The sequence below is a fragment of the Aphelocoma coerulescens genome, chromosome 14 (assembly GCF_041296385.1).
Source record: "Aphelocoma coerulescens isolate FSJ_1873_10779 chromosome 14, UR_Acoe_1.0, whole genome shotgun sequence".
Lineage (NCBI taxonomy): Eukaryota > Metazoa > Chordata > Aves > Passeriformes > Corvidae > Aphelocoma > Aphelocoma coerulescens.
The window spans coordinates 8493389-8505039 of NC_091028.1; the positions used below are offsets into that span (position 1 = coordinate 8493389).

Genomic DNA, 11651 nt, shown 5'->3' on the forward strand with positions numbered 1-11651 from the left:
CCGGGGGCGGGGCGTCCCTTAAAGGTGCCTCCACCCGCTTCCTCCGGTCTCGCGAGGGGACTGCGACCGCCGCCACAGGCCCGGCAGGGCAGGGGGGGTTCCGCTGCTCGGGGAGCTGAGCGGAGGGTCCGGCGCCCCTCCCGCCTCCCGGCGCAGCGCGGCCGGTGCTGCGGGGGCGAGATCTGGGGGCCCGCACCGTCCCCACGCTGAGGGGCGGACGGGGGCGGCTACGGGAGCCGGCGCGGCCCAGCAGCAGCGGCGGCAGCGTTTCCCGGCGTGCCCCGCGGCGGATTTGTACACAATCATCATGGCCGCCGCCGCTGCCGCCGCTGATGGTACGAGCGCGGCCGGCAGCCCGCGGTGTCGGGAGCCCGCGGTGTCGGGAGCCCGCGGTGTCGGGACCTCGCGGTGTCCGGAGCCCGCGGTGTCGGGAGCCCGCGGTGTCCGGAGCCCGCGATGCCGGTGCATGGGGCGGCGGGGCGGGCTGGGAGGCGCCGGCGCGGGGAGCCGGCCCCGGACACACTGCGGGCGGCGCTCCGGGGCTGGAGCGGGGCCGGGCCGGGGCAGCGTCCCGTGGGCCAGGATCTTCCTGTCCGCTCCCCACAGGTGCCGAGGAGCCGGGCATGGAGGCGGAGCCTCAGGAACTGCCGCTGGGCTGCGGCGGAGGGGGCGGCTTGCCGGCGGCGGGGAGGTCTCCGGAGGGCGAGGAGCGCCGGGAGCCCCCGCAGGCGTCTGTCAGCAACGGCGGCGACGAGGACAGCGGGAGGGAGCTGGTGGAGCTGAAGGTGATCTGGAACAAGAACAAGTACGACGTGAAGTTCTGCCTGGACAGCACGGGAGCCGAGCTGAAGCAGAAGATCCACTCGCTCACAGGTCTGTCGGGACCGCCGCCGCCTCCCCCGCGCCTCCTTCGCGCCTCCCTCGCCGCTGCCGCGGGCTCCTAATCGCTGTGCTTGTCTCTAGGCCTCCCGCCGGCCATGCAGAAAGTTATGTTCAAGGGACTTCTGCCAGAGGAGAAAACGTTGCGGGAAATCAAAGTAACAAATGGAGCGAAAATAATGGTTGTGGGCTCTACCATCAACGATGTGCTAGCAGTAAATACACCCAAAGAAGCTGCTCAACAGGAGGTCAAAGCTGAGGAAAACAAAAAGGAGCCACTTTGCAGACAAAAGGTTATTAATGTCTCAATAATTGCTGGCGTGGGGGAGCGGTAGGATTTACGTGGTTCTCCTGCAGAGAACTGTTTAGTCCAGCAGGGACTGGGGCTTTGCAAGACATTGCTTGTGGTGCCAGGCACAGCCAAGCGTTTTGGCTAAGAAATGGAAGTGTTTGATGGATGTTAGTGCAAACACAGTCCAGATTAACTTTGTCTAAAACATAACTAATTTTTATTGGCACAAAAGAATTTGGTCTCCAAAAACTGCTTAAAATGAACACCAAGAGAGCAGTTCCCTCAGCTGTCCCAGCCCTGATGGGAATGTGGGTGTTTAATTCTTCTCTCACATTTTGGAGCACAGTGCAGTGAGGCTGGTTTGGTGGTGCTGCAGTGTGGCTGGTGAAGGATTGCCAGCTCAAGGTATTACCAGCCCTGTGCCTTTCTCAAAATAAATTTGGTTAAAATTAAGTAGTGCCTCTATGAAGCATGCTGTTGGTTTTCTGTGATTTATTGCAGTTCACACTCAGTGTCAGTCCCATCATTTCTTAAAGGTGCTCAGCCAGGTACAAGCTGTGAGTGTGAATTTAAAAGTTACCACTGCTCTAATCCGTTCTGGTTTGCTGCTGGGTTGCACTGCCAGTCACAGAGGGCTTCTGCCGTTCACTGGATGTAACAATTTGGTTTTTATAGACATGTATTTATGTGTGTGTGTATTTGAGAAGGCTGTGACCCTTGGCATTATATTGGAGTTCTGTTCATTTTGGTAATTTCTTGAGAATATATTAGAAAGTGCACAATAAGTTTGAAAAGAACTGATGCCCATGGGATAGATGCCTGTGAACAGCCCTCAGCTGTCTCTCAGTGCCATTGGGATGTAGTCGGGGGAGCAGCTGGAAGTACATTGCAAAGCTTTGTAATGTTTCTGTGAATTTAATTTCTCTTTTTATATTGTAGCAACACAGAAAAGTATTGGATAAAGGAAAACCTGACGATGTGATGCCTTCTGTTAAAGGTGTGCAGGTGCGTGAATAAGGTCTTGAGACACTCAGAATCAGAAAAGAGACTTCTTTGTGATTTGAGACATTTCCCCGCTAGTTCAGTCATTCTTTGCTGTCTTAGCAGAAAGCTGGAAAGATGGATGGTCCTTATGCTTAAAAAGTTGAGAGAATGTAGCTTTTCTGTCCCAGCCCCTGCCCGTGACTGATTGTGTCTCGTTGCAGGAGCGTCTGCCCACGGTGCCGCTGTCCGGCATGTACAACAAGTCAGGGGGGAAAGTCAGATTGACCTTCAAACTCGAGCAAGACCAGCTGTGGATTGGTACAAAAGGTGAGCACCTCTCAGCCTCGGGGATGAACAATTGGTGATTAGGCTGTGACTGAACTGCGTGACCTAGAAAAGCTTCTCCTCTGACTGAGATGTGTTTAGGGAATGATGTTGGTATTATAGTGCTTCAAAAAACTTTGTTTCCTCTTCTCACGTGCCATTCTCCCAGGTCATTGAATAGTACTTGATATTCCACATCAGTTCCTGAAAAACTGGAGTTGAGTGGTGCCAGCAGACTGGCCCAGTGTGCTGTTCCTGGCTCCAAATGTAAACAATAGTATTTGACGTTTCTGGCATATCTCAAAAGCACTCCATAAGCATGGATTTGATGCCAGCAGTACACAGGGGCTCAGTGGCTTAGCCAAGACTTGGAAGGAAAGCTCAGAACTGGGATAGAAACCAGGAGTGTTGGCATCTCCGGCACTCTGTGTCCTTCCAGCCAAAATTATGTCTTGTCTCAGTAACGCACAACTGTGGTGCTGTGCAGAGGGGTTGGTTTGCAGTCATGAGTGGTGCCAGGAGGATCTGGGAATGATGTGGGGATAACGTGCCTTGCTGAGGATGTCTGTGTCCTGGTTTTGGCTGGGATAGAATTTGTTTTCTTCCCAGTAGCTGTTTTGGATTCAGGATGGGAGTAATGCTGATAACAGCGGATGTTTTGGTTGTTGCTGCGCAGTGCTTCCCTCAGTCAAGGACTGTTTGGTGTCTCAGACTCTGCCTGTGAGGAGGCATTCAAGGAGCTGGGAGGGAGCAGGGCCAGGACAGCTGACCAGAGCTGGCCAAAGGAGTATTCCCCACCACAGAGCATCATTCCAGTATCAGCTGGGGGCAGTTGGCTGGAAGGGACTGGTCACTGATGGGGGACAGGCTGGACATTGGTCAGTGGGTGGGGAGGAGCTGTATTGGGTATCACTAGTTTCTTTGGAGTTTCTTTTTGATTTTATTACTGTTATTATTACCATTAGTAGTAGTAGTATATTTTACTTTGTTTCAATTATTAAACTGTTCTTACCTCAACCCATGAGTTTTTTACTTTTTTTCCCCATTTCTTCTCCCCATCCCAGTGGGGCAGGGGGAGTGAGTGGCTGCATGGTGCTTAATTGCTGGCTGGGACTAAATGGGACACTGGGATCCCCTCACCTGCCAAGGAAGCTATGCTCCTTCAGTTTGACTAGGATGGGCAGGATATAGTGATGAGCAAGAGCGATGAAAGTGCTTGCTCACTGTCCCAGTAAAGTAGCCGAATTGGATGGTTATACTGCCTCCAGCTGCTACAGTAGTTCCAAAGTAAGCAGAAGTGTCAAAAGTTTTTGACCCTTTCTTTGTAGGACAGACTTGACTGTGAAGATTTTTTCTGGCTTTAAAACCTCTCTTGATGCCAGTTGCAATGATTTCTCTCCTGGGTGAAGTGATGGAGCAAGGCATTGGGCGGTGTTTTTCCTCTATAGGTTGGGCAGGCAGATTTTTCTGTTAGTGGTCCCAGGTTCTAAATCCATGCACAGTATTTAGGTGATTAATCTCTTTCATCACCTTCCAGATGGGTTTCAAGTATAGTGTTTCTGAGGTGTTCTACGTAGTGTTCCTAAAGCTGTGAATTTGATTCTTCATGTAGTCATGTGTTTCCTGTAACCTGTTTCCCTACTTTCCCAAATTAGCAGCAGCTTGCTGCCTCTAGGGAATGGCTGTAATTGCTGGCTGTTATTGGGAAAAACTTCCTACTCTGAGAAACCCATGGCAGAGGCCAGCAGGTAAGGGCTGGAGTAAACACATCTGGATGTTCACACAGCTTGTCACTCGCTGGCCCTGGAGAGTTGGAGCTGGTTCTTCCCCCCACCCCTGCAGCCTCCCTGGGCCTCACAGAGGGTTTGTGCAGGTGTTTGTAGTCTGAAGTTTGGTACAGGCAGATGTTCCTCAGTTGCTCTGTGTCAGTTGCACGAAGGTATTGATAATGGGATTTGTCTGTTGCTGGGATACTCAGAGCAGAAATTGATTTGGGGGATGCTGAAGGAAGGCAGAGTGGGGTTTCCACTCATGAATGAAGTCACAGGTCTGAACAGGTAGTTCAGAGTGAGCTCAGTTACAGTGCTGAGGCAGAGAATATTTTTCCTTACATCACTGAGTTTATCTCCCTGTGTGCCTTCTGTAGGTAGGTGTGAGGTTTTTTGGATCACAAATGAAATAGATCTATCTCAAGAACTCAGAGTTCAGTTTCTCCTTTGTAAAGTGTTTTGGGTATTCTTTGTCTTGTATCTGAGAAGGTAACTTCTGGCTGATGCTGAAGGCTTGAGCTGAAAGGCAGGATCTTGGAGTGTTCAGAAAGGAGTGAGGACAGAGCTGACAAGAAAACTCTGCCCTGGACCGTGTACTTTGTTGCTCTTGTCATTGCCTCTGGCTGGCTGATGTTACCCTGCCTTGTAATTGTAGTCCTTTTGGGGCTTCAGTTTTTCTTATTTGTTCTTTCCCTATTTACTCTTTTTTATTCCCTTTCCTTCCCTGTGCTTCTCTGCACTCTGCGACAGGGTAAAGCCAGGCCTAAGCTTTCAGAGTTAGGTCAGCCTATCTTTGCCAGCTTTCAGCCTTGCTGTTGAGAGTTCAGTATAATCCTTGGTAGTTAGTCCTGAATATTCTCCTACTAGGACTAGATTCCACTAGGATGAGCATCCCTGCTGCTCTCAGGGGAGTTCCTTATGTGAAAACATTAAGTAAAGCTTGGGATTTCCCATCACTCAGTCTAGGCCCAAATCACGAACACTGAAATACTTCATGTGATGCAGGGGAACTGTGTGATGCACTTTTGGATTCCTTCACACTACTGGGGTGCCAGCTGTGGGATGTGTGGTGCTGCAGCCACCACGTCCTGGGCAGCAGGTATCCAAAACTCACCTGGAGGGTAGACTGTTGACCTGAGGAGATTTTGGCATTAATGGAGGTGGTGTATGAAATTAATATGAAATACTGCTTCCCGCATGTCAGAAATAATACTTTGATCAATTTTAATGTAGAGAGAACAGAAAAGTTACCCATGGGGTCCATTAAAAATGTGGTGAGTGAACCTATTGAAGGCCATGAGGATTATCACATGATGGTGAGTAACAGCTCTACTTTAATCATAACCATCTAATTCCTTCACACAGTGCACACTACTGAGGCTGTAGGTCAGAGCAGGCTGGAGGTGGATGCTGGCTCCAGCTTTGTGGAGATGGGGCCATGGGCTCCTCTCACACTGCCAATATTTTGGGTCCATGCTGAATATCTGCTGCTGTGTGGAAATCTGGACTGGTTTCACACAAACATGAAGTGCTTAAGTATAATTTTGTATATTCTGACTGTGACAGTGTTAAGCCAGTAAACATACTCACAACATAGCTCATGATTTCTTAATGGTAGTGATATTTTTTGCTACCTGATTTAATTTCTAGTTTCTGTGGTATTTATATAAACAGACCTTGATGGAGGTTAAGAAAAAAAGATTTGATGCTGTAATATCTTTGCACACCTGTAATTTTCTGAACAACTGGCATGAGATCTGGCAAAGTTACATTTCAGAAGAGAACTGTGCTAATGTGCTGAATTTTTGGCTGTTTATTTTAATCCATGGGGTTTTTTTAAGATCCTACTTTTCAAAGTACAGTAACTGTTTTTTAATGTTGAAGTAAGTTTCTTTTCTATAAGAAGTCTGTTTCCTTCTTTAGGGGGAGGAAAGGGAAATGTTTTTCCTTAAAATCATGGCCTGCAGGAGGGTGCTGCTCTAGTCTCTGTCCAAATACTTGATTTTTGATCACCCATGTAAGAAGATGTCCTCTTCAGCACACGTTGCAATATACTTATCTCACAGCAAGAACAGAGGCTCTGACGTGCCATGGTGCCCCTCTTCTGGGCATAGGAGAGAAATTGGGAAGAGGACATTAAGTCTAAATATAAAATCCTATGACTATAAAAACATGGTCATTGTTTTGTTTAGTTCCTGTTTGGATTCTCAGCTCTGTCATTTCTTTAGAGACTCTGAGTTATGCTTCAGGCTGTCTACTAGAATAATTTCCTCATGTTCTTGAAACTGGCCAGGAGTTTTGGTTGCTGTTGTGATGTTGTAAAAGGAAAGAGCTCGTGGTTTCCTTGGTGCTCTGCAGCTCTTGTTCTCTGGAATGCTCCTTTAATTGCCCACCAAAGAGCTGTAGGATGCCCTGAGTGCTGGAGGGAGCAGCAGGTGGGACAGGCTAGTCTGGTTTGGCAGTGGACGAGCTGTGCCTGTCCACTGGGACCAGCTCCTTGTTCCCATGTGTAAATGTTGTCATTTTTAATTGCAGGCATTTCAGCTGGGCCCAACAGAAGCATCTTACTACTGGGTCTATTGGGTCCCAACTCAGTATGTCGATGCAATCAAAGACACGGTGCTGGGGAAGTGGCAGTATTTTTGAAAGCACGCTCACCTCTGGCACAGGAAAATGACACAAATCTAAGGACACTGCTGGGAGAGGCCTCCAACATCCCTGGATGTGACAGTCCTGGAACTTACTATTAAAACATGCTAAACGAGGCATGGATGGAAGCCAGAGGTGATGTTCTTTCACCATTAGTTTACTTTTAACTTAAAGATTTCACCATCCCTTTTCTGCAGTCAGCTTCAACCATATTTAAAGCAAATACAATGGAAATCAATAAATCTTAATTCACAAAATATCGTGTGTAATACACTTAAATCTGCTGAGAGTTGATCTTCCAGTTTAGTTTTAAAAAGAAAATATTACAATGTATTATTGAGGATTTTTTACATGGTTTGAACAAAACCAAATATTTTCATAATCTTTCAGTTATCAGCATTAGACTTAATTTAGTTACTTGGTTGTGACTGGGACTTTGAGGAGCAGATTTTTAAGAATAAACTGTAGCAGTGTGCAGCATTGCTGTTCGGTGAAGCCATATCCCGCTGGCCCTCCAGGGCAGCTTCCACTCTTTGGTAGCAGAACTAATTTTTTGTTTTAACCCAAAGATGCCCTGCTTGTTTGGGATTTTTCCTCACCTTTTCCCGACTCTGGCAGCTCCGGGTTGGTCTGTGTAGCGTGTGTGGAGCAGGTGAATTCTGCGGGGATGTTTTGCCATGGCAGGTGACCCAGTGCTGCCAGTTGTTCCTTCTTGTGCCAGGTCAGTGCTTCACCTCCTGCCCTGGGCTGCTACATTTTGGGAGCATTTTCTTGCTCGTGCATGTTGCAGTCCAGGATCATATTGCAGCTGCTGCATTGACACTGAGCTGTTGGAATGGAAACACTGTTGTGCTGCCGGGTGTGAGCGGGGACACAGTGACATGGACATGGATGGAAACACCGTAATGCTGCCTGGTGGGAGCAGGGTGACACAGATCTCCCAAAGGGAGGGAACTGCAGAGACCTTCCTGCACTGTTTGGGATGGGGACAGTAGGGAAGAGAGAAGCTCAGATGCTATTTTGGATTCTTAATAACAGCAGCAGTCTTTTGTGAGCTGGATTTGAAAATTTGTGATCTTGAATTCAGTGAATCATACTTTAGATTAACTATCCAGCAAGTGATGTTTTGAAATGTAAACCACCTTCCAGCTTTTCTCCTGTTCCAGTTCACAAGAAGCCCTCACACCTCATTCTGTCAGAAGGAACGTGCTGCGCCTCGGGCTGTGATGCTCTGTGTGTCATCCCAGCCATCCACGTGCCATTTCTCTCAGGTGTTCTGAACAGAGCCCTCAGCCCTGGACAGGTGCAAAGCCCATAGCAGATGGCATTGTGCAACCAGACTGGAGCAGTTCACACATCCCTGCTCTTCATTAGCGCTGGGGCTCGGTGCTGCTCCGTGCCAGTAGCTCAAACCCATGCAGAAACAGCCTTTTAGGAATAGCTAATCTGAATATGCTCCTTGAGGGAAGAGCCCAGTTGAAGCTCAGCAGGTGCAAATTCCCAAATGAATACTTACTTTATTTCTATTTTACTTGAGAGACTGGAAAACACATTGGCTTTCTGGTAGGTGTTGAGGTTACATATTTCCCTGTAGCCTCTAGATAGCAGCTTTTAGTTTGTATTTTCTGTTAGAACAGCCACACAATATGAGTTTTAAAGGTGTTTCATATCCTACATAGAAACTAGTGACGTGCTTGTTACTCTTGTAGCTTGAGGTATTTCCTTTCTGTGTACAGGCCAGCAGCAGTGTGTCCTGACATGAGTGGCTGGGGCCAGAAGAGCCGTGTCAGCTCCCTTGGCAGTCCCTGGAGAAGTGGGGGCAGAGGGGAGCTGGCCTGAGTTTACTGGTGACAATGTCATGGATGAAATGCAGCCATCACACTTGTGGTTTTCTAGTTGCCAGTTGTGGTGTTAAGGCTTAAATTAACAATTCGTTACCTGGTGGAAGGTATGGGCACTACAGGATAAGCAAAGGGGTGACACTGGCTCTTTCTGTCACCTGGGGCCACGTTGGCACTTGCCACCTTGCTGGTTCTGTGATGATCAGCTCCCATTTGTTCCTTGACGTGCTCAGACCTGTCTGTGCATCTGTTCATGTTCATTTCCTTTCCTGTTCCTTCGCCCCCTTGCTCCTGGGGAGGGTACATGCCCGACTTCCAGCTCCTCCCAGCTCCTTTGGCTTCTGTGCTGGACACAGCAACCGGGTGAGTAACTCTGGGGTGAGTGGGGACAGGCACCAACCCACTGCTGAGGCTGCCGGGGCACAGGGCAGTGTCACTCTCCTGCTGCTCCTTGCCAGAGGGGCACAGCTGCTCTGCGTCCTGGGCCAGGTAGCTCGAAAGAGACTGAGCACAAACCCCTTGGTTACATACAAACCAGTTTTAAACATGAAGAAAATACAATACACTAAGAAAATGTGATCCTGTTTAGGTGCTTCCTTGCAGGTTGGTTTTGATTGGAAAAATGAAATTGTTTCTTTTTTTTTTGTTCTATGTGCAAAATTTGAATTAAAATACAGGAAAGTGACTTATAAATGCTTTAGTTGGTGTTTGTTGGCTCAATATCCCAGGCTTCTTGGGACCTCTTTGAAATGAATATTCTAACAAATTAGCAGCACTGCTTTTAAGATCCATTTTTTTTTCTGGGAATGATGTGGAGTTTTGTGTGTTCTGGCATACACCAATTTTTCCAAGGCAGTTATTGACATTAAGAAACACCCTCTCTTTAGCGGGATAGCACCACAGTTGCCTCGCAGCTGTTGCCTGCCTCTCTCTTGGCTTTGGATTTTGCTCTCTGGTCACTGTGACCATCCCAAGGTAGACTCTACATAACTGATGGTCCTGGGGAGGAGTTTGGTGGTTGGTCCTCAGTGAGACACAGTGTGTGAGTAAAGTGCAAGAACACTCGGCATTTGGAATTGGTGCTAAAGGTGATTCTGAGATCTGAGATACAATTTTCTGTGGGAAGTTAACAGTAACAGCTGCACAGAAGTGTATTTCAGCTGTATTGTATGAAATTACAATTTAATAGGATGTTTTCAGCAGTGACTGGTTCCTGCTGTGTGTACGTGTGATTCCCTGGGAGCGTCCTGGGGTGGCACTCCGTATGAGGTTGCACTGAGTGTTTTCTGGGTTTGCTGATTGCAGATTGAAGTATTCGTGAGGCAAATGCAAGTTCCTGCAGGACACAACTGGTGTTTGCTGTTGGTGCTCCCAGAGCCCAGGCAGTGTTCCCTCCTTGCTGCTGTCTTGGGATCCCTCCTGTCAGTCCCCCAGCTCCCCACCTTGTTCCATGACACTGAGTACCACAGCTCACCTGTGTGCCATCCCTTCCCCTCTCCATCCCTGCCCAGAGGTTTCTCCTCCTCTACTTGTCCCAAGTTCAGTATTCTTTCCTTCTCCATTTGTGCATCCCAAGTGTAAGCAGTCCCAGGATCACTACTTTGTTGGGAATGCCGAAGTGGTGTTGCTCAGCCTGGTTGGGGTTTGAACAGAGACTGTCTTGCATAAGAGCTTGTGTTACTCACGTGGTTTCATACCAAGTTTAAAGTAAATTAGTAATTTCCATTAATGACATTGATGAGGAATGTGGACTACAGTCAGGATGTTCTGGTGACGGAAGAGAGTGATCTGGATTCAAAGGAGATAAGAAACTGTCACCACCACCACACTCTGCTGGTGCCACACACACCCTGCCCAGCTTGCACCTGCTGTCTGGTGCCCACTGCTCCTCCGTGCTCTAAGGGCCAAAGAGAAACAATTCCCTGCTGCTGCACTGCCCAGGTGCCACAGTGGGGTCTGCTCTGCACCCCCTGCCCCACAGCCACGGTCCTGACCCCACCGGTGCCGCTGTCTTGGGCACAGCACTCCCTGCTCCCATCCTTGAAGGGCTTGTTTCCAGACTTCTCTTGGTTTACTTTTCTTCCTTTGTAACTTGGTTTTTCCAGTGGAGCTGTTTTCACCCTCAGTTCTGTCCTCCAGCCTTTCCCCACCTGTTACGATGCAACCGTTGGCTTTGTTAGTGAATGTCCTTGTCACCAAAGGGGAGCAGGGGACCAGGAGAGCCATAACAAGTCTTGTGTGAAACGTGGCCATTTTACTTTCTAGCCAAGGATTCACCTTGGTAGCTCATGGAAGTTCACTCTGTCTTATCCATACTCAAAGCAATTAATTCTTTGGTTTTATATTAAAAAAAACTTAGATATTTGTGTCCACTGCAGATTTATTTTAAATGGAATATGTGAGTACCATGTATTATGGTATTCTTAAATAATCTATTGCCTATTTTGGGGGGAGGGAGATGACAAATATTTAGTCTTAGATTTGCACTGCTGGATTTTTTAAGTGTAACCTTGACTGGTTATCCTGGTGTTTTATTCTGTAAGATTAGTCTTATGAATTAAAGTTTGATAATTAAGTATTTCTGTGTTTGAGTGTTTCCATATTCTGTAGTACTGAGCTACTTCCTCCTGCATGAACAGCTGTGAGCAAAGGGTTTGTAGTGAGTTTCTTTGTGGGAAGATGGACACAGGCAGAAATTCAGGGGACCCCACACCTGGTGACATGTCAAAAGCTGTGGATGCCCATCTCCCAGGATGGGGATTGCTGCTGCTCTGTGCCACTGCACGCGCATGGGCTGTGAGTTATGGGATGATCTCTACCTCCCTGCGCAAAGCTGGGCTTTAATTTGCTTTTACACCAAGATTGGTCCAGTCCTGCTGGGCTGGCCTGGCCCTGGCTGCGGTTTCACAGTCC

The 11651-nt window shown here is 48.1% G+C and overlaps 1 protein-coding gene across 1 annotated transcript; it reads left to right on the top strand.

The window, feature by feature from the left end:
- Positions 1-71: 71 nt before the first annotated feature.
- On the top strand, positions 72-6984 carry UBFD1 (ubiquitin family domain containing 1). Its single transcript, XM_069029515.1, has 7 exons — positions 72-335; positions 607-873; positions 964-1172; positions 2111-2176; positions 2377-2482; positions 5482-5564; positions 6784-6984. Exons 1-7 carry the CDS (start codon positions 308-310, stop codon positions 6892-6894), a joined length of 870 nt encoding a protein of 289 aa, XP_068885616.1. The 5' UTR covers positions 72-307; the 3' UTR covers positions 6895-6984.
- Positions 6985-11651: the final 4667 nt, after the last annotated feature.